The sequence below is a fragment of the Aythya fuligula genome, chromosome 9 (assembly GCF_009819795.1).
Source record: "Aythya fuligula isolate bAytFul2 chromosome 9, bAytFul2.pri, whole genome shotgun sequence".
Lineage (NCBI taxonomy): Eukaryota > Metazoa > Chordata > Aves > Anseriformes > Anatidae > Aythya > Aythya fuligula.
The window spans coordinates 11659182-11681832 of NC_045567.1; the positions used below are offsets into that span (position 1 = coordinate 11659182).

Here is a 22651-nt window from a genome sequence, read left to right on the forward strand (position 1 = left end):
TGCGGAGCCCGCGGCCGCCATGAGGAAGCCGCGGCCCCCTCGGGGCCACCCCGGGCGCCGTCCCCGGCTGTGGCGCCCAGGCAGCGCCGCCCGGCCGCCATCTTAGCGCGGCGCAGCGGGGCCAGCAGGGGCGCAGCCACGCCATGGCCGCCCCTGGGGCGAGGGGAGGCCGGGCTCCCGCTCGGGTTCAGGCCTCCGGAGGCAGCAGGGAGCGGGTGTCCGGCCCCGGAGCCGCCCGGCCGAGCCCGAGCTTCAGCGAACGGCGCCCCCCGGCCCCGGCGCTGCCCGCGGTCCCCTCAGCGCCTCACGGGGCAGAAGGCGGCCATGTCCCGGCCCCCGCCGCGGTCCTAGCGCCCGCCCGCCTCCGGCCCGCTGCCAGGCAGCCGCACAGCTCTTGTTCCCAAAAATACTTTATTTGTAAATCAATATAGCCGTCATCTCTGACAAGATCCAAAAATACAGATATAGATTTTACTTTACATTCTCGTTTTTCTTTTTTTTTTTTTTTTTTAATAAAAAGCTTTATAGTCTCTTCCATTTACAAAGGGAACACAGGTCGGATTCTTTAAAAAAATAGAAGAATCGGGTTAAAGTCGCGTCACCGCCAGTCGGGATGAGCTGCGATAAAGCTGGACACCACAGTGTACGCAGGTGCTTCGACAATCTTTAGTGGAACATTCCTTTAAGTATCACAGTCTCATTCATCCTTCTCCTTAAAGCATATTTAACGCCGTACATTCAAAATTCAGGAGAAAGATTTCAACTCTTTAGTGACCAAAAATGAAGGCTACTGGTACTCCCATCTGCAAGAGTCTCTAAAGATCTCTAAACCCAGGTGTAAACAGCCAACAGATGCTCTTGAGCCCACGACAGCAGCTGGAGGCTCTGTGCTGGTGTGTTGGCGACAGGACGGTCTATTGCTGGTGTTGGTGCGACGGGCGGACACGTTGGAGATGTCCCAGTGTAAAGAAGAGTGTGGGTCACCTCAGCTCTGCTCATGATTCCTAGTGAAGAAGCATCTTTCCTTTTGAAGACTGATGCTAACTTCTAGCACTTTGTTTTTTGTTTTTTTGCTTTGCTGGTTAAAATGGAAAACATCTGTTCTTCTGAGCTGAGGAAAGCACTTGCTAACAAAATTTGCTGTCCTACCTGACCATCTTTTTTGAGTTTAAGGCAGCCAGCTTTGCTCTTATTCATCCACAGCTGCACATTCCCATACTTGCGTGTTTCCAGCAAGACCTCCAAAGAGGCGCAGTCTAACTTTGAGATTGTTTCAAATTAAATGCTTCATCTATGGTGACAGCACTACTATTAAAGCCTTAGGAAAAGGGGAAAAAATTTGACAATACCATTGGACGGAAGGGGAAAATAAGATGTGAAACAGCATCACCACTAGCCTTCAGGACACGGTTACACTCTTACATTAATCCAGTGTAGCAGATCAATGAGGTACAGGTCTCACCCACTGGTTACTGAATTACAGGCTGGCTCATGAGGTATCACAAGCAAATTTACTCTCAAAACAGAGGCAGAAAGAAGAGGGCTGACTGTACTTCTACAATCAGGCTTACATGATTGTGCTTCTTCTCCCCCTCAATCCCTTTCTAATTCACCTGTGTGGCTTTGGGGTGCTTTTACAATGGCAACAATGAGAAATGTACATTGTCTTGTAAACATAACTATGGAAACTTCATATACAGCATGGAGTGATGCAACCTAATACGGACATGTACAACATCACACTTCAAACAAGAGGGCCCTGGAGACAGGCCTTTCTGCATAGGGGACGCAATAAATCAAAACATTCACAGAAAACCTGTCTCATTATCAAAATGTTTCTGCTGCAACAGTTCTTACGTACCTGTAGCATCTACAAAACCCAGCAGAGCAAAGCAGGAAAGGAGAACAGGCAAGAGCTGTGTTCTACTTTCACTGCAAAGCACAAGTAAGAGGGCTAGGGCAAGAAAAAACAAACAAACAAAAACAACAACAAAGTTCTTTCACAAGCTGTTGCCAAAGTCCAACTAGAACAGTGTTGTTGTTTGTGTGTGTGTTTTGTTTTTTTTTTTTTTCCTCCCCACCCCCCCTCTGTACTGTTTCTTCAGATTGCTTTTAAAGCAGAAGAAAAGCTTATCTGGAAGCATTTCCAACAGTCTGCACCAAGAGCTCTGCACAGTGGTATGCCAAGTAACACAGCCCTGCACAGAGCTGCCATAAACACCCATCACAGACCACAGCCAGGAGAGTTCATGAACCTTGGTCTGTCCTGCTGCAGGCCTTTGGTGTTTTCTCCCTCCCCTAGCAGAAAAACCTTTACCCACAATATTTTTGTGTAGGCAATTAAGCCCCAAAATCCAGGATATATCTAAAGACAATACTTATCTCTGTTCTTCCCTCAACTTCTGAATCTGCTATAACTCAGAGGAAAAAAAAAAAATTGCCGAAAAACACACAGAAAAACTGTAGTTTTCCTACTCCTGATTTCCTTCTCATCCTTCTGCTGCAGCAACTGGCATGGTGATGACAGCAAGGATTCACATTCAAGATCTGAAAGGCAGCTTAAAGAAGTCAAGAACAGGCAAATATGCCCCTACTAACAAGGCAAGATGTCATTTTAAAACATTCCTACTGAATTGCCTTCTTCAATAACACAGCTTCATAGCAAATTCTATTAAAACACCACAACCTCCACCAAGCTACCTCATGGCCACCTTTCTTTCAGCTTTGCCACACCATCACAGGAATGTACGCGTTATCCTTGCAGAGGATTCCCTTAAAGCTTCTTTTCCTGATTTACTGAGGTGCAATACAGACATACACAAGAAATAAAAATAAGGCCTTCATCTTCTTTTATGAATAAATCAGACCCTCTATAACAATACTCTAGGTTTCAACTTCACAGTAATGTACTTAAATTTCCAAAGAAATGAAAACTGACAGGAAAGGTAACTCACTCTCTCAATACTACTGTCACTAAGAAACACTGCAGGACAATTCCTGTGAGATTTAAAGCTCTTGTCCCAGAAGAGACAAACCTTTTATAGGAGGCAGAAAGTCAGATGTTTTCCTTCTCTTAAGGTTCACGTGAATGCAAGCAAGATCAAGTAAAATAATGGCAGTGCAAAGTTAGACAGAAGAAATTCCCCAGAAGGGAAGATACGGTCTTATCTCCATCCCATCCCTACCCTGTCAAAACTAAGCACAGTATTTGGCTTTGAGGAAACAGACATTGGAAACAGCTGACCAGCTTTCTTGTTCCTCTGTACAACAGAACTGCAGAACAAATGGACTTCACACCAAAACTATTCCTCTTCTGCAGGCTACAATAGAGACAATTCCTTTTTCTCTACCATGCTAAGCTCCAGGTAACTGAACGACTTCAGTGATGGCAATGCACCATGAAGCTACAGGTATCTCATGTTCCTGCAACGCCTTACGTGGTTTCACAGACTCCTATAAACTAGCAGACTTACAGCTACTGGCTGCCCTAACACTTCCTAGTAACACTGATTACAGTGTTGTGCAAGAGTAACATAAATAAAATCCCTGTGGCAGATTCCCTCCCTCCCACAGTCATTTTCTTATGAAAGAATAGGAATTACAACTGGCCACTGGACAATTAAATATCGTATCAGAAAAAGGAAGAGGGTAGGTTTTAAAATCAAAATGATGATATTGCAACTTGAAGGAAGGAATATATTAAAAAAAACTCTTCTAGCCTCAGAGGATGTATTCCCCTCAACTCCTTACTTCTTTTTCTTTCTTTCCTGAACACAACGTGGACAAAACCTATAGCGAAAAGGAAAAAAAAAAGATAGTAATTAGTTCCTGAAGATAACAACATATCACTCAAGAGCTCTTCCTATCATTTGGAAATGAGCAGGGGTGGTGGTGATTTTTAACCAATAGCAACAACTTCATGACATATAGGAAGACTGGGCAAACAGGAAAGGAATTGTGCAGACTCTGGTGAACAGCACGAGAAGACCAGAGCTGCCCCTCATAGCCATGATTACCCCATTTCATTCACCTAAAAGTTACTCCAAGTAACAGAGAAAATAAGATATTTTCCTCCAGTTCATTCCTTCCTCTCCCTCCAGTGACTCCAGTTCAGTTCTACTTGAGCTTGTTTCTGATAAGCTTCTTACAGATAGATGAGAGGAGCCCATCAAATAGAGATATTTACGTCTCAAAGCCTGCTTACTGAAACAATCAGCATTTAACTCAGTGGCTAGCCATTAAACTCCAACTCCATGCTATCACCAGTTTACTTCAGTATCTGATTGGAACGCAGTGACCTACTGCTCTATGCACTTGCATGCTTACAATTATTCCCATCACGCTGTGTTCTGTAAATAAACATTTTAGTCATGTTATTTGTCCCCACTTAATACAGTAGTGCAATTTCATTTCCTCTTGAAAATTCACTTTTCTTATGCTAACTGAGGAGTGTGGCGTTTTAATTGCAAAAGAGAACAATTACACAAAGTTTTTGTCCTTTGAAAAAGAAAGTACAGAACAAGCATGTGACTTTCGAAGATGGGCACGTAAGCAAAACCTAAATAGAATTCTAACACTTTTTTTTCCCCGTAAGTGGGGAAAAAAAAAAGAATTATTTTCTCAACCTTAACCACAACAACGGTTGCACAGAAATACAGCAAACGTGAGATTTAAGATGTATGTATTACCACAAGCCTAATCTCATGAACAGCTCTACTTAACGTGAAAATTTACATACACCCAGGTCCCTGTTTTGCTCCCACCAAAATCTATGGCAACTAAGACTCCCATGGAAGCAGCCCCCGGTAAAAAAGTTCCCCTTCTGCCTTCACAAAAATGCAATCTCAAACCCTACTGGACGCAAAGCTCTGATGACAAGAGCGACGTTCCTTTGTCAGGAAGGGTCACAATAGAGTTTTGATTCTTTTTGTGATTCTTGTTGAGGGAAACTGTAGCTTGAGAAGAGTAAAAAGCCTGTGCATCCTCCTTACCATTTCCCTTTTGGTTTGGTGGTGAGATCCACACAAGCAAAGTGGAACCATTCAATTGGGCACTGCAAAACAAAGAAAAAATCCTCAGAAGAAATGCTCAGAGTTTCACAAGCATTATGTTTGTTTTGGATGATCTAATTGAGCAAGTACCCCCCTCAGATTTCACAGTGCTGTGATGTTGCAATCATCATTTCAGAAGACACAGAGCACCTTTTGACAACAAACCAACTGCTTACATCTGGGTTGTCACAGCCGATCATTTCTCCGTAGGACACCTGGTGACACAAGCAGTAGGTGGGCTCGTTGGGGTCCACTGGCATGTCTAGGACATCCGAGGGATGCACTGACAGGATGGTATCAGCAAACTCAGAGCTGTAGACAAGAACAATTTGAGGACAAAACACTTTTCAGTTATGGACAACTATACATTTCCAAGATCTAAATCCCTTTTGGGAAAATTAGTTTTTAACAGTATCTTCCTTAGGGCACATTGAACCCACTTTAGAGTTTAATTACACATTCACATATTGTCCAATAATTAAAAATATAAAGCAGGTTTGATCAAACACAAAAATCTGAGCTCGACTATAAAGATTAGGAGAATGATTTGTAGATGACATGACTAAAGTAACAAAATGAACGTACAACTCACTTCTGTTTGGAGGGCAGAATAATCTGCCCTTTTTTCCCCAGTCCATTTTTAATATATATTGTTCTTTCTCTGCCAGACATGAGGGAACCTCCTTGCTCTGACAGGAGCTCTGACACATCAGTAACACATAATAGAAGATACATTCTTTTCTTGCCCCTCCATTTAGCCAATTGAAGATATTAGAATTAATTGGGTTTAAAAATCACAGGATGGAGGTGACATGCTTTCTTCCTTGCCTCACAAAATGGAATTATGTTATTCAAGACTATTCAGGACACAGTTGTTTGAAAATAACCACAAAAAACTCCCCAAGATTTCCATAACAGCAATACAACATCAGTATTTGTCCCAATAGGCAAGTGTTTCTTTGCAATGAATATTGCAAGCAACATTTAAAAATAGCCGCATGACAAAAATCAAAGCTATTTTCTACCAGCTTGCCAACAGCAACACAGGCTCTGATCCTGTCCTTCCAGACAGAGGGCATTCCAAGCACGCCGAGTTTCTACGCATCAAGCAAGGAGTTAATTAACAAATCTGACTTGTCCTAAAGAGGACTCTAATGAAATATAGTTAAGACCACAATAACCTAAACACCACAGACATCCTGACAGGAGAGTAATAAAGGTAACATGAGTTTAGAGAAAATTCATGAAATATTGAGCCAAAGTCACCAGAACTCTAGCTGGGTGTCTTACCCTCCTTTGAGTTTCTTTTTCTTTGGTGTATCTTCTTCAGATGTTCGCCTGCCTCGACCACGAGAGCCTCTTTTGTCTTTCTGACTCCGTCCCTCTATAATAGAAAAAAAGTGCTGCATTGTTTCAGCTTCTTTAAATAACAGAAACATCCCCAGGTATTTTACTTTTGGTGCATTTGTTTTGAAATCCTTCCATGACATGTAATTCAATACAAACACCAACTCTGAAATATACATACACTTTTCTGCCACAAACACGCCAAGCTTGCAAGTAGTATTACTCAGTGCCAAATTCCTGTGTTTGCAGTTCTGGCAATTAAATCACTACAGTGCAATGTTAGTGCATAGTGTCACACAAGATTTAAACAGCATCATGTTTGATCAGATGCGAAGTGATGCAGATTTAAAAAATAATAAGTATATTTTTAAACATTTGGCCAGTTAATTGGTTACTCAGCTACTGACTGAACTTTTATCTCCACAGATCCATACTCCTCATCTTACCCTTTATTTCATGGCTCAAAGGCATAAAGCTGTGTTGATGTTAACTGTAACCAAATTTCACCATAGTTATAGGAGATTTCCTGTATACGTTACAGAAATTGGCATCTTCCTTTACGTGTTAATTTTCCCTGCTGTTCTCAGCTTGACTAATATCCAAATCCAGTAAAAGCAGGAAAATAAGCAGATGTCTTCTCCAAAAGATCTTAGAACTTACTCAGTAATAGATCAAGCCTGAAGCCAACTGTTAAACTCAAGAGGTGTAGGAGCCATGGGCTAAACATCAGTTCAGTTTTGCCTCATCTTGCAGTTTTGCGCCACCTCAGGGCGCTCTGACAAGGACAGAGAGCAGGTTAGATTCCAGCACTAGATTTTTTCCTTTCCCCTGTTCACTGGCGAGCACAACACTGTAAATATCTGAAGAGCATTCACAAGTACAGGAGAGCACTGTAGCCTCCTGAAATGACAGCCAAACTCTGTATTTCAGCCTCTCTGGTTTGATATGATCCATGCTGGAAAAGGCTGTCAAACACACAACATTTACGCACTTTTCAGGCTTCGTGATCCAGGGTTTTCAAAGTCGCTGCCTTCCAGTTTATCTTTCAGATCTGCTTCAAACCGTGCCAAGTCTGCATCCAGCCGGCGGATATGCTTATCCACCTGCACAGAAGAGGAAACCACAAACTGAATTATTTAAAAAAAAAAACAACTCCTAAACCAAGAACAGGAAGGTCTAGTAACTTGGCTGCTATCAGCATGAACAGGAATGTAAGACTTGAAGGCAAGGCATGAGAGGTGTACCAAACTGGAAAGAGGGAAATGGTACATGCAAAGGGAATTAAAGCAAACAGAGAAAGAAAAAAGCTGAAGCAAGCTTGCTAAAAGCAAGAGAACCCAATCCCAATGCAAGAAAAGAGAAATAAAGGCAAAGGGGATGGGGGAAGGTGGCATAAAGGAGAGTCAAAGCAACTAGACTAATGGTTTGCAGAACAAATCAAAATGACAGAAGATATTTAGAGACTGTTTTCTCCTGGCCATTTAAAAAATTTATTATTCAACTGATATCCATTAAAGGTGGCAACATTTTCTCTAGTATTTCACTCACAGGCTATTTAATGAAATTTAATAACAAATACAGGCCATCTTCAATATCAAGTCAGTACACGTTATGTAAGTATCTCATAATACCCTGTTGACAACAATGTGGCTTACAGAACACAGATGTAGCAAAGGTGTTTTAACTCTCCTCCCTCACCCCCAAACCATGTTGCTGCAGTACCTATTCATGAAGTTAGTGTTCATCTAGGATGCTTTTCAATCCCTGTGAAATAATTTCCTTTCCTGCAGTATTTGACATCAATAAAAAGTACTCCAGCTGCAGCTATCACTTTTAATTAGAATCCAAAGCATCTCTAGAAGCTACATAAAACATGCTAAGAACAGATAAAAAGGATTCCCCTCCCTTAATATGCACCTATGGGATAAAATAGAGATAAGAATCACTCAAGGGACAGATAAACAGACAGGAGAAGGTGCAGAACAGGAGAAAAGTGGAAATCTGCATCTTAAGAAAAGGTATTTTCTCACTGCAAGTTTGACATCTAGTATACAGCCAAAACAGCAGAGCTGACCGGTCTCCATGCCTCTGTCACCTGGAAACCCAAGAAACTGGAAAGATTTCCCTCTACTCCTCCACAATACAGTTTTAAAGCTGACCTAAAAAACGTTGTTTATGATCAAGACCAGCCCTAAATGAATTAGTGGGTGAAAGGGGAGTGGGCGGGGTAAATATGCTGTCATTATTAGACAGCAGATGTGTACTTCTGATAAAGCAATCTCCAGCCTTTAATCAGTAGAGAAGACTACTTGACACTAAACCCAGGAACACTGGGGAGGCCTTTTTTTCTTTTGGGGGGGAGGATAACAGTAAGAAAAGTAAGCTTGAAACTAATATCTTACTTTGCTTCAGTAAGATATTAAAGGAAAATGCACCAGGAAAGAGACATACGGATGCTGCAGAAGCACCTCTCAAGTCTGTCACCAGCCCCAGTCCAGATTATGATTGTATTTACAAGTCTCACTGGTTTTGGTCCTCACCATCTCGTACGTCTGCATGGCCAGCTGTACTTTATCGTCGCTGTACTCCTTACATTTACTGTAGGCACTCTGGATTTTTTTCAGGTGTTCCACTCGCTCCTCGGGCAACATGTTCTTCACGGATTCAATGTATTCTGCTGCAAGACTGTCAATTTCTGCTTTCTTATCTGAAAAGCAGAGACATAGTACACATACGTGAGAAAGCCATCTTCCAAAGGAAGTATTTTTACCTTCTACCTCTCTCTAGTATTTAGGAGACCCCTCCTGAGAGTCTTTGGACTTGCCTTAATTCTTTAATGCATTTACCTTTTTTTTATTAAAGATTAATTTAAAGGCATACTGTCTTCAACACCTATGGTATGGTGCTGGTTTTTTGAGCCTTTTGCGGTTCAGAGAGGCTCAGTTAAGACCAGAAACTGAATCAATAGGTTCACAAACTTCAACCTCTCTTTGCATATGAAGAACACTGTATTTGCTGCACGGTTCTGTTTTAATGCCTCAAATTGAAAATCATTAATGTATAATCACATGTCAACACAAAACCTCAGAAAAAAGAAGGAAAAGAAGCCTTAAAGGCATGCAGCAATCTACAATTCAGTAGACAGGAATATAAGTATGTCTGACAGCAAGGATGTCCAAGGGGCAATCAGGTACAGTGACCACAATTATACTTAACTACAAATTAGCAAGCAACAGCTGAAAATGAAGTCCCGTGCCCAGTGAGCTGTAGGGCTCACAGAGAACCAGCATGAGACTGGCTGAGGGAAACAGGGAACCTCCTGAGTTGGAAGGGACCCGCACAGATGACCGAGTCCCACTCCTGGATGCATACAGGACACCCAAAAACCAAACCGTGTGTCTCAGAGCCTCGTCCAAACGCTTCTTGAACTCCAGCAGCTCGGTGCCGTGACCCTGAGGAGCCTGTCCCGGTGCCCGGCCACCTCTGGGTGCAGACCCTTTCCCTGACAACCTCCTCCAACCCTCCCCTGCCCCAGCTCCATGCCGTCCCCTCGGGTCCCGTCACTGTCCCCAGCGAGCAGAGCTCAGCGCCTGCCCCTCGGGAGGGAGCTGCAGGCTGCCCCGAGGCCTCCCCTCACCCTGCTCGGCTCCGGGCCGCACAAACCCAGGCAGCAGCCCCATTGCGCCCCTGCCCCTTCCCCTCAGTCCCCCGCGGCTCCCCAACGCCCGCCGCCTCCTCACGCACCTTCCGTGCGCTGGTCGAGCTCCCGCATCAGCTGGAAGTTGCGCTGCAGCTCGCAGGGCAGGTTCTCGATGCCTGAAACGAGCACAGAGCCCCCTCAGCGCCGCGCACCCCCCACACCACGGCCCCGCCGCCCGCCGCCCCCCGCGCCCGGCGCTCACTGTCCAGGTAGTGCTCCAGGTACATGGCGGCCGCCATCTTGTGCCGCCCGCCCCGCCCCGCCGCCGGCCGGCCCCGACCTCATCACGTATTAATGAGTTCCCCTCTCCCATTGCCCGCCTCTTTCTGCATGTTCACAGAATTTCACAGAATTTCTAGCTTGGAAGAGACCTCAGGATCATCGAGTCCAACCTCTGACCTAACGCTAACAGTCCCCACTAAACCATATCCCTAAGCTCTACATCTAAACGCCTTTTAAAGACCTCCAGGGATGGTGACTCCACCACTTCCCTGGGCAGCCTGTTCCAATGCCTAACAACCCTCTCAGTAAAGAAGTTCTTCCTAACATCTAATCTAAAACTCCCCTGGCGCAACTTAAGCCCATTCCCCCTCGTCCTGTCACCAGGCACGTGGGAGAACAGGCCAACCCCTACCTCGCTACAGCCTCCTTTGAGGTACCTGTAGAGAGCAATAAGGTCACCCCTGAGCCTCCTCTTCTCCAGGCTGAACAAGCCCAGCTCCCTCAGCCGCTCCTCGTAGGACTTGTTCTCCAGGCCCCTCACCAGCTTCGTCGCCCTTCTCTGGACTCACTCAAGCACCTCGATGTCCTTCTTGTAGCGAGGGGCCCAAAACTGAACACAGTACTCGAGGTGCGGCCTCACCAGAGCCGAGTACAGGGGGACGATGCCGTTGGCCTTCTTGGCCACCTGAGCACACTGCTGGCTCATATTCAGCCGACTATCCACCATCAGTCCCAGGTCCTTCTCTGCCTGGCAGCTCTCCAACCATTCCTCTCCCAGCCTGTAGCTCTGCTTGGGGTTATTGCGCCCCAGGTGCAGGACCCGGCACTTGGCCTTGTTGAACTTCATGCAGTTGACCTCAGCCCATCGGTGCAGCCTATCCAGATCCTCCTGCAGAGCTTTCCTACCCTTGAACAGATCGACACACGCACCTAACTTGGTGTCATCTGCGAACTTACTGAGGGTGCACTCGATGCCCTCGTCCAGATCATCGATGAAGATATTAAAGATATTAAAGATATCCATGAAGGGGCAGGGCCACGCCGCCCACCCCTCACAACGGGGCCCGGCGCCCCCTCTGTGCCTCACGGGGACGCTGCGCCTGGCGCCCCCCGCCCTCCCATCCACCCCACCGCGCGCCTTTTGTCCATCCTCCCCATTTTTTCCCTCAAAACGGCGGATGACCACCAGACCACCACCCTTATTTCCCTTTAACAGCGGGCCCTGCCTCCATTTTCGGAGGGCTCCACCTCTTCTATGGCTCCCCCACTGCCCAGAGCTCTGCCGGGACAGGACGGGGCGGGGACCGGGGCCGGGGGTGGGAGGGGGGCGGGCGCCATGGCGGGCGCCCGGGGGGCGCTGATCGCCCTGGAGGGGGTGGACAGGGCCGGCAAGAGCACGCAGGGCCGGCGGCTGGTGGAGGCGCTGCGGGCAGGCGGGCACCGCGCCGACCTGCTCCGCTTCCCCGGTAGGCGGGGATGGGGCTCGGGGGGGGGGTTTAGGAGGGTTGGGGGGTTGGGGGACCCCGTTACCGAGCTGTGTGGCCCCTTCGGTTGCAGAGAGGACGACGGAGATCGGGCGGCTGCTCGGAGCCTACCTGGCGGGGGAGAAGGACGTGGAAGACCACGCCGTGCACCTCCTGTTCTCCGCCAACCGCTGGGAGCACGTGTAAAGATGGCCGGGGGGAGGGGGGGGGGAGAGGGGGGGGGGAGAGGTGGGAACCCTCGGGATCCCCCCCCGAGACCCTCCCCGAGCTCCCCCCCCAGCCCCGCTGCTGCCCTCGGGAGGGAGCCCCCGCAGGGCTGGGGGTCAGGGCCAGGCACGGCCTGCTCCAGGCCAGCAGCCCCTGCCCGTTCCCCTCCTGCGCCCTAAAGGAGCTGCCCTCCCTGTGAGCTCCCCTCCCAAATCCTCACCCAAGGGGGGAGGCTTCGGACCCTTCCCCTGCAGCTGGCTCTGTGCTGCTGGGCACAAACCAGGGGGTTTCAGCGCCGCCTGTGAGCCCAAAGGGAGCGGGCAAACCACCACGTCACCCACCCCTGAGCATGGCCTTTGGTGTACCGAGCTGCTGCCCCGGCCTGGGAGCTACTGCTCGTGTGTTTTTTTCGCCAAACTGAAGCTTTGTGTGCATAGCTGGGGCTGTTAGTAACAACTGTTGCACTTATCCAGACCTCTGCACTGCAAGATGCTTTCTGTTTCTGCAAAAGCTTCACTGATTCTGCTGTAGCAGGGGTGCCGAGCAAAGCGGGAGGGCTGCAGTAAGAAACGTCTGTTGTAAACAAAGGATGCTTTTCTCTGACAGAGGCAAGTATTTCAAACCTACTGCACCGCTTAGAAAGGAAGGAAGACTAAGCTGCTCGTGCCTGGCTGTAGCTCGTCGGTGATCATGCTGCAAGCTGTGGAGCTGCCTAGAGCAATGCCCTGCACTGGTGCACCCTGAATGTGGGTGTCTCAAAAGGGTATTTGCTAAATGTTGTAGAGGGTGGAGCGCAAATAGGAATTGATTCGTGGTCAGTGTCACCGATGACCCTGATGCTGCTAATGACCAGTTTGAAGTCGGAAGTGTAACTTTCTTTTTCTCCTCCATGGTTTTCAGGCCTTCGATGAAAGAGAAACTACGTCAAGGGGTCACGCTTGTGGTTGACAGATACGCCTTTTCTGGAGTGGCCTTCACAAGCGCCAAGGAGGTGAGTGAGGGACCCAGCAGGCCCTGCCTCTCTCTGTATTTAGAATCATAGAATCATAGAATATCCTGAGTTGGAAGGGACCCTTAAGGATCATCAAGTCCAACTCTCGACACCGCACAGGTCTACCCAAAAGTTCAGACCATGTGCCTAAGTTCACAGTCCAATCTCTTCTTAAATTCAGACAGGCTCGGTGCAGTGACCACTTCCCTGGGGAGCCTGTTCCAGTGTGCAACCACCCTCTCTGTGAAGAACCCCCTCCTGACGTCCAGCCTAAATTTCCCCTGCCTCAGCTTAACCCCGTTCCCGCGGGTCCTGTCACTAGTGTTAATGGAGAAAAGGTCTCCTGCCTCTTGACAACCCCTTACGAGGAAGTTGTAGACTGCGATGAGGTCTCCCCTCAGCCTCCTCTTCTCCAGGCTGAACAGGCCCAGTGACCTCAGCCGTTCCTCGTACGTCTTCCCCTCAAGGCCTTTCACCATCTTCGTAGCCCTCCTCTGGACACTCTCCAACAGTTTCATGTCCTTTTTATACTGTGGTGCCCAGAACTGCACACAGTACTCGAGGTGAGGCCGCACCAGCGCAGAGTAGAGCGGGACAATCACCTCCCTTGACCTACTAGCGATGCCGTTCTTGATGCACCCCAGGATACGATTGGCCCTCCTGGCTGCCAGGGCACACTGCTGGCTCATATTCAACTTGCTGTCTATCACGACCCCCGGATCCCTCTCTTCTAGGCTGCTCTCCAGCGTCTCATCGCCCAGTCTGTACATGCAGCCAGGGTTTCCCCGTCCCAGGTGCAGGACCCGGCACTTGCTCTTATTGAACTTCATGCGGTTGGTGATCGCCCAGCTCTCCAACCTGTCCAGATCCCTCTGCAAGGCCTTTACGCCCTCATTTGAGTCCACAACTCCTCCAAGTTTGGTGTCATCAGCAAACTTGCTCAAAATACCCTCTATTCCTACATCCAGATCATTTATAAAAATATTGAAAAGTACCGGCCCTAAAATGGAGCCTTGAGGGACCCCACTGGTGACCGCCCGCCAGCCTGACGCAGCTCCATTTACCATAACCCTTTGGGCCCTGCCCGTTAGCCAATTGCTCACCCATCGCATGATGTTTTTATTTAGCTGTATGGTGGACATTTTGTCCAGTAGGATCCTATGGGAAACCGTGTCAAAAGCCTTGCTGAAGTCCAAAAAAATCACATCAGCTGGTTTCCCTTGGTCCACCATACGGGTGATCTTATCATAAAAGGAAATCAGGTTAGTTAGGCAGGACCTACCCTTCACAAACCCATGCTGGCTGGGACCAATGACTGCTTTGTCCCCCAGGTGCGCCTCAATGAGTCCGAGAACCAACTTCTCCATGATTTTACCAGGCACTGACGTGAGACTGACAGGCCTGTAATTGCTAGGGTCTTCTTTCTGACCCTTCTTGAAAATCGGCACAACATTTGCCAGCTTCCAGTCTACTGGGACCTCTCCAAATTCCCAGGATCGTTGAAAAATAATTGATAGAGGTTCCGCGATGACATCCGCCAGCTCTTTCAGCACCCGGGGATGAATCCCATCCGGACCCATGGACTTGTAGGGATCCAGGTGGAGTAGCAAATCCCGCACACGTTCAGGGTCAGTTGGGAGTTTGTCATCCCCACCGTCCCGGTCCTCCAGCTCAGGGCACCCTGGGTCCCGAAGCCCATCATCGGCATTGAAGACAGAGGCAAAGAAGGCGTTAAGCGTCTCTGCTTTGCCTACGTCATCGTCTGTGAGGAGACCTTCCCTATCAAGGAGCGGCCCTATGTTTTCTTTAGTTCTCCTTTTTCCATTTACATATCTAAAAAAACCCTTTTTATTTTCTCTCACAGACACAGCCAGCTTCAACTCTAGCTGTGCTTTGGCCACTCGAACTTTCTCCCTACAAACACGAACAGCATCCCTGTATTCTTTCCATGACGCCTGGCCCTCCTTCCAGTAGCGAAACACTCTCTGTTTCCGCCTAATCTCCATTAGAATGTTCCTGGTCAGCCACGCCGGCCTCCTGCCCCGCCTGCCTGACTTGCGATATTTTGGAATTGCCTTATCTTGTGCTTCTAGGAGGCATCGCTTAAAGAGTGACCAGCACTGGTGGACATCGAGGCCTTCAAGAGCAGTTTCCCAGGGGACCTTACTGACTAGTTCCCTGAGCAGCCTGAAGTCCGCTTTCCCCATATCTAGGGATGAGGTTTTGGTGGCACTTTTCCTTCTGTCACCATAAATTTTGAACTCAACCACTTCATGGTCGCTATGACCGAGGCGGCCACCAATCACCACATCTCCCACCAGACCCTCTCTGTTTTCTAGCAACAGGTCTAGGAGGGCACCTTTCCTAGTTGGCTCCGTTAGCACCTGTACCAAGAAGTTATCATCTAGGTGCTTCATGAACCTCCTGGACTTGCTCGTGTCAGCCGTGTGGCACTCCCAGTTAACGTCCAGCAAGTTGAAGTCCCCCATAAGGACAAGGGGAGTTAATCTCGAGGCCTCTCTTAGTTCTGTAAAGAATAATTTATCGGTGCTATCATCCTGGCCAGGCGGTCTGTAATAGACTCCCACAACGACATCCCCTTTATTCGTTCGTCCCTTGATCCTTACCCAGAGGCTCTCAACTTTGCCATCGCCGACCTGAAGTTCCACACAGTCCAGCCCCTGCTTCACATACATCGCCACCCCACCACCTCGCCTACCCTGCCTGTCCCTCCTGAAGAGCCTGTAACCATCTATCGCAACACCCCAGTCACAGGACTCATCCCACCAGGTTTCGCTTATGCCGATGATGTCGTAGTTGCGGGACTGGGCCAGGACTTCTAGCTCATCTATTTTATTCCTCATACTGCGTGCGTTTGTGTAAAAGCACTTCAGGTGCGTCTCCTTACACTCAGCACCTTGTGGATCTGACCAAAGGACCCCACTGGCACACAGCCCCTCTGATTCTAGCGTACCATCCCTTAGGTCTTCACCGGCTCGCCTGGCTTTAGCCCCTTCCCCCTTCGACTCTAGTTTAAAGCCCTATCTATCAGCCCTGCCAACTCCTGACCTAAGATCCTTACCCCTCTCCGAGAGAGGCGCATCCCATCCGGTGCCATCAGGCCCGGTGTAGCATATTCTTATCATATTCATATTTGAAGAAACAGGAAATGGGGAGAGGCCTGCTCTCGAGGTCGGTCTGTGTGGCCCAGGCTCCTTTTCTGGGGAAATGTGGATTGAAATGGGGGATAAAAGTTTCAGCTTAAATGTTAACGTGGCCTGTTTGCCTGTGTCTACCCCAAAAGAACAGAGAAACTCATTAGGTTACTTGTAGCAAGGTAGGCTCATTCCGGAGTTGCACTGGGGAGCCCCAAACCAGACATGGCACTCGTGTGGGTGCAGGACAGACGGGAAGAAGGATCACTTTCCTCGTGCTTATACAGCTAGACTGCTGCTGGCCTTTGCGGCCAGGGCATGCTACTCACTCTTGGTGAGCTCAGTGTCCACCACAAGCCTCAGGCCCTCTTCTTCAGAGCTTCTGCCCAGCCTCCAGCCTGCCCTGGTGCATCAGGTTTTTCTTCCCCAGGGCAGGACTTTACATTTGCCTTTTTTTAATGTCTTGAGGTTCCTGGCAGCCTGTTCCTCAGTGTGTTGTACCCCTCCAGATAGCAGTCCTGCCCTCACACGTGCTCACTGTCCCCGCCTGGTGTCATCCAGAAGGTTGCTGAGGGAACGCTCTGTCCTGTTGTTTCGGTCATTAGAGATGTTGAACCGTACTAGGAACCGTACTATTTGTCCTTGAGTGCTGGCACCAGCAGCCACCTACCAGCTGGACTTTGTGCCACTGGTCACCACGCTCAGCCCAGTAGCCTCGTCATTTTTTTTGCCAACTTGACTGTCTGCCTATCTGTTCGTATCTCACCAGCTTGGTGGAAAGGAGATCATGCTCACGTCAAGGTACAGAGCATCTACTACTCTCCTCGGATTTGTCTTCAGCATTCCTGAGAAACCTGGACTGCTTGTGCCCAGCAGATACACGGGTGATTAAGGTCTTCTATGACTATCAGGGCCTGCAATTGTGACCCTTCTTCCATCTGTATGAAGAAGGCTTCATCGATGTCCTGTCTTCAGGTCTGTCCCTGAGCCTTAACCATAGGCTCCCACCTGGCTCATCTCCTGTCCCAAGGCAAAGCTCCCTGTGCTGCAGACGCTCCATGGCAAACAGCACAACCCCTCTTTCTCCTCACCTTCCAGCCTGTTTCTTGAACAGCCTCTGTGGATCCATGGCAGCACAGCAGTCTGGCAGGCTGTCCCACCTCACCCCTGTAATCTGAGCAGGATCACAGCCCCACAGTGTCCCTGTGCAGGGACATTCCTTGGGTGTTTCCCATGTTGTGTGCTTGAGATGGGTCCCCAGTAGTGCCACTTTCCAGAGAGCATCTGCTCTCATATTTTCCCTTAGACACTTCCTGTTTGCCTGCCACCTTCAGTTCTCTACAGCTTGTAAGCGTTCCCTTGACGTACCTAGTTTAAAGCTCTTTTCACTACCTTAGCAAGCCTGCTTGCACAGACAGTCTTGGCGTGTGGTGGGACATATCCCAGCCCTGCTCTGTAGCCATCAGGCCTTGAAGAGTATCCTGTGGTCAAAGAAGCTGAAAACTTGCCTGTGACACCAACTGTGCAGCTGGGAGTTGACCTGAATTTATTCCTACCTCGACCTTTCCCCCTTTCTGGAAGAATTAAGTCAATCTTGGGCTCCCATGCCCTGTGTCATCCTCATCCCCTCAATCCCGGTGGTCAGCCTTGGTACATGCACCTTGATTGTATCACAGTCCACCACGTGGATGAGCAGCAAGGAGTAACGGGGTCAGACAAGCCTCAGAAGCCTCTGCAATGTTGTGGATCCATATACCCTGGTGGAAGTCTTCAAATTTGTCAGCAGGATCAAAAAAGTCAGAAAGTTTTGTCTCTTGCATCAGGGCTGGAATTCCTGGTGGGCTGAGAAGGTGTACAGTAAGTATTCAAAAAGGTACCTCCATGGGCACAAACATACTAAAGCTGCACAGCATTTATATTTGGGAGCAGCTTTCCTTTGGACAGATCGCTGTGTGGAGGTTTCGAAATGTGACTCATTATTTCCCTCTGCTGGGCTTTGCGGAAGAGATGTTAAAATCATTACCTCTGCTTGACTTCAGTGAGCATGAGAGGAGCACGGCACCCAGGAAAATCTGGACCCTCAAAATTCCTAGGAGTGAATTTGAAGTTTTAGGCTGGGAAATCACCCTTTCAGTTTGTAGGGCTGTATTCAGTGACTTGTGCTGCATCTCTTCTGTGGCTGTTCCTCCCCTACCCCACTCTCCAGCTACCCTGCTTCTTTCCCTTGTTCTTATTCCTTTCTTTCATCTCAAACTTGGTTGTCTTTGTTTGGGACAGAACTTCTGCGTGGACTGGTGCAAACAGCCTGACATTGGACTCCCAAAGCCAGATCTGATTCTGTTTCTTCAGTTAAGCCCAGAGGAAGCAGCAGCACGAGGGGACTTCGGAAGTGAGCGTTACGAGAACAGCCTCTTCCAAGAGAAAGTTCTGAAGTCCTTCTACCATCTGATGAAGGACAAGACATTAAACTGGAAGGTGAGCAAATAACCCTGAGGGCTGTCACAGACTTGGGGTGGTCTCTCACGAGAGGGCTCCCTCCTGGATTGTGTGTGTTGTGCCCTTGTGCTTCCCATTCTTGGCAAGAAGTTTTGGGGTGTGCTGGGGACCAGCTGAAGCTGCTGTGGCCTGTAGCAGGGCTCTGCTGACGCCCACTGCTCCAGGATACTGTAAGGGGCCCTGTTGGACTGGGGGAAAGTTTTTGCTTGTTGGTTTTGCAGAAGAGAAGGAAACATACACCATAGCACAAAATTAAAAACAAAACAAAAAAGCACGCAGATGAAACTATTGTATGAGACAGTATGGAACTTGCCTAACATCTAGTCTGCAAACCCTGATTTTCCAGAGATTCTAGCAGAGGAATATATTTCCCTTATTACTTGTCATCTGTTATCTCTCTATGCGTTATGCGAAAGGAGTTTTCATTTAAAGTATCAGCAACATGTCTGTTTAAAATACCCCAAACTGCAAAGCTGTTAAACAGGTACATATCAAAACAGATGATGTAGAGGCGACAGGTATCTCTGAAGTGAGTGCAGAAATCCAGTTCCAGCAGCCGTTAGCAGTTCAGTTCGCATTCCTGGCAATTCCCCCCTCAACATCAGATAAAATAATAGACACCAAAGGTTGCCAAAGATCCATTTAGTCCAAAACATGAAATGGAGCTCAATACACCATCAATTACAAGTATAAATTGAGGTCAGCTATCTGCTTGGGGATATTGCATGAGCACAAAGCTCACACATTAGCTGTTCCATAACAAGAAGATTACCATTTAATTATGAAGTGTATTTATGGCATAGCCTCACAGTCTGCTTTTTCACAACAATGCTGTGTGGTCCAGTATTCATAGGTCTTCATGATCAACCTGCACCTGCTTACGTCTTTTAACCAAGTTATTTCTTTGCCTTCGTAGCTCCTAAATAATTTTAAAGCAATGGAAGCAAAGCCTTTGCCAATTAACGTTGACTTGTGACGACCTGCAAGCTGTAATTCGGAAGTGAAATGTCCTGTTTTCTAAAACAACACTAGGAAAAACATCGCTGCTTGGACTTTCTCCTGTTTAATAGAAGCTTTGTGGAATCTAGTTTTGATATGGGCCTTATTGCTTTGCATCTGTTCTGTTGCCTTGCAGTCTCAAAGGTAAAAATCAAGCAAGCTGTCCCCTGAGAAGAAAGGGGCATAAAATGACGTTGTATGTGTGATCCAGGTTCCCTCAGTCACACAGGAGCTGAGCTGGTATTCCTTAAGCACCAGGCTCAGCAAACACCAGAATCAGATAGCACTACCAGCTTGCAGCATTTAAAAAACAACCAACAAACTGAAGCTGGAAAATCCCATGAATTGGATTTTGAGAGGTTCTGACTATCGTGAGTGATAGTAAGGATCCCCAGATAACCCCTGAGGGATCCATATACTGATGTTTCTGAGGGACTACACTACGGGGTGAAAAATGCTTACCTGATTTAAGGTCATATGCTCCCACAGACCATCAGCAAAGAACATGCGGCAGTAGTTGCTTTTGTTTCCCTTCATCGTGTCGCACATTGATATCTTAAGTGTCTGTTCCTGCGTAAAATAAATTTTCCAATTCCAGTGCAGAAGTAGTGCATGAGAAGTGTAATTAGCTCCTTTCACTGCTCATGAATTGTAACGATATTGAGTAAAGAGGGAGAGAAAAATAGCAGAAAGGTAGGTTTTTTCCTCATTGTGTTGGAAACTGAGGAACATGTTTCTGTATTTTTTGTTTGTTTTGGCAACAGATGATTGATGCTTCAAAGAGCATAGAAGACTTGCACAGAGAAATTAAGTCCATTGCAGAGGAAACCATGCTGGAGGTTCAGAATAAACCCTTGGGAGAACTCTGGAAATAAAGCTTAATGCAGGTTATTCTTCTAGAGCTAGCAGAAAATTCACCTCTTGGACCTCAGGTGGATGACACCTCTACATCACATTTTAGTTACTACGGTTTATAGGTCACGTGTATTCTTCCTGGTCCAGCGTGGTGCTGGCGTGCTTTTGACTGTGCCTGCTTCTCCTCTTCCATTCTGTATAGCCCCTGCTACTTTTTGTTATACGCGAGCATACAAAGAGCACATAACATTCCTTTGTGAAAGCCTCCCTGCTTCAGGTAGGATCTCTTGTTGTAGGCTTGGTCCTGTAATGTAGATTTGGATACTGAGCCCAGAGCTTCCCCAAATGTGATCAGCAACAACAGGTGGGGAACAGCCATCACATATTTGAAGTTCCAGAGAACTACCATGTTCTTGATTCTTCTTTCTCTCTGGTGGAATGCATCCCCTGTGCTACAACCAGCTTTTATAGTACTTTATAATATGTTACTCTTTTAAACATTTTGTATAGCAGCAAAAGCATTTATTTTTTTCCTACCACTATGATCACTTACCTTCTAAAAGGACATGCAGGAGGTGAAAGTGCAGCAGTTCAGGCACTAAATACAGGGATCACTGTTTGCTAGAGCGAAGGGACGGGTGACTTCCTATTCCATCCTGCTCCCCAGCTGCTCAGTGCGGAAGCTGGACAGCTATTAGCAGGGAAGAGTCCAAAATAGATGTTAGCTTGTCAGCAGCCCCATTTGAAGGCCAAGTGGTGCACAAATTCTTTTAGACTGGTTGAATTGCTCCTGCGACCAAGATCAGAGGAAGAGTCAGCAGTGATCCCTGCACTTCACTTTCCAAGTGAAATCCAAACAGCCCAGCGTGTTATCAGACCAGATCAGGTTCAAGTTGTGAGCTTGCCTGCTTCCCTCAGCCTCTACCACTCCACTGACTGCCTGAAGGTGCTGCTTTTAGTCTGAGTTGTTACAATAAAGTTCCAGTGCATAAAATGGCAATGGGTGTTTGATGCTTGATTATGCTATATTAGGTTAAGAGTTCTTCCAAGTCTTCAGCAGTTTAAAAAAAAAAAAAAAAGTCTGGGATGAGTTAAATGAAATCATTTTTAAGGTGCATTAATATGGGGATGACCAGCAGAGGTAACATCTCCCCCATCAGACGCTTAGCAGTATGGACTGCTCTCCAAGCTGCCCCTACAGAGATTAAACCCTGCTTTCTTAGAGGCCACTTGAGCTGATTGACTAATGGGGAGAAGAAGGTAAGTGTTTGAAACAACGCTGCTGCTGCAAACATCAGCTGAGATGGAATAAGCTGCCTTCACTCTGCATAGTAACTGGTAGCAGGAACACTCCTTGTGAAGGAGGTGAGCACCTGGAATGCTGAGTTGCGCCCTTCCAGCAATTCCTTAACCTTCAGGAGTCATTTAATTCATCTTAGCTTTAGGTTCCCACCTACAGAAAGCCAAGAACATCTGTTCAGTATCTAAGAAATCTGAGTTTAGCACTCTCAATTACTGGGGTCACATTAATGCCCAGGTATAAAATCTGTCTGGCTAAGCTGTCTTTAACCATCAAAGCAGAAACATGAAGCAAGTAGCACCTCTTCTGAACAGTAGCAGTAGTTTGTACAAACTGAGGGCACAATAATTCCCAAGTAACTATCCCTTAACAAAAAGGACCTGCTATTGCACAGCAAAATGGTAACAGTGGAGTTTAGACCTGTTTTTATAATGTTTACTACTGCAGGGCTGGTATTTAAAAGGCTTCCTAGAAACATTGTGAAAAGCTGCCAGCCAAATAGCTGAGCAGGGAGCATACAATCCTAAAGAAAACATGTTTTATTTTCCACCCACCAACTTGAAACATAAACTTTGAAACCTCTGCTTGGCTTTTTCCCCTGCTACCTCGACTGCACATGTGGCAGAGACTCACCAGAAAAGCACGTCCTGTCTTGGAAAGACTTGCACTGCTCAGCAGCAGAGCCATGCTGCACTGCTAAGCATAGCCAGACTTAAAGTACCTTTTTTTTTTTTTTTTTTCTCCCCTAAAAAAGAAAAGAAAAAAAAAAGGCAAAGCCTAAACAACTTAAAATGCAAGTTAGCAGAACTGTGCCACAGAAGAGCTTCATTGCCTCTGCTAGCAT

At 47.3% G+C, this 22651-nt stretch overlaps 2 protein-coding genes across 2 annotated transcripts; one reads left to right on the forward strand and one right to left on the reverse strand.

Moving 5' to 3' along the window:
- Positions 1-512: 512 nt before the first annotated feature.
- ING5 (inhibitor of growth family member 5) lies at positions 513-10347 on the reverse strand. Its single transcript, XM_032193584.1, has 8 exons — positions 10301-10347; positions 10143-10214; positions 8939-9105; positions 7390-7501; positions 6342-6435; positions 5228-5363; positions 4992-5053; positions 513-3789 (listed from the first exon to the last, which is right to left on the reverse strand). The coding sequence occupies exons 1-8, from the start codon at positions 10335-10337 to the stop codon at positions 3747-3749; spliced, it is 723 nt and encodes a 240-aa protein (XP_032049475.1). The 5' UTR covers positions 10338-10347; the 3' UTR covers positions 513-3746.
- Positions 10348-11650: 1303 nt separating this feature from the next.
- Positions 11651-21507, forward strand: DTYMK (deoxythymidylate kinase). The gene is made up of 5 exons (XM_032193508.1): positions 11651-11786; positions 11878-11986; positions 12912-13002; positions 18435-18632; positions 20417-21507. Exons 1-5 carry the CDS (start codon positions 11657-11659, stop codon positions 20525-20527), a joined length of 639 nt encoding a protein of 212 aa, XP_032049399.1. The 5' UTR covers positions 11651-11656; the 3' UTR covers positions 20528-21507.
- The last annotated feature ends 1144 nt before the right edge of the window (positions 21508-22651 follow it).

Bases quoted from the DNA above. Each gene is read 5' to 3' on its own strand.
- ING5 (XM_032193584.1), bottom strand. From the start codon at position 10,337: ATGGCGGCCGCCATGTACCTGGAGCACTACCTGGACA. The intron at 9,106-10,142 runs GTGCGTGAGGAG...TCTGCTTTTCAG, and splicing joins GCTCGACCAGCGCACGGAAG to ATAAGAAAGCAGAAATTGAC. The intron at 7,502-8,938 runs GTGAGGACCAAA...TCTTCTGTGCAG, and splicing joins CCATGCAGACGTACGAGATG to GTGGATAAGCATATCCGCCG.
- DTYMK (XM_032193508.1), top strand. From the start codon at position 11,657: ATGGCGGGCGCCCGGGGGGCGCTGATCGCCCTGGAGGGGGTGGACAGG. The intron at 13,003-18,434 runs GTGAGTGAGGGA...TGTTTGGGACAG, and splicing joins CCTTCACAAGCGCCAAGGAG to AACTTCTGCGTGGACTGGTG. The intron at 18,633-20,416 runs GTGAGCAAATAA...TTTTGGCAACAG, and splicing joins ACAAGACATTAAACTGGAAG to ATGATTGATGCTTCAAAGAG.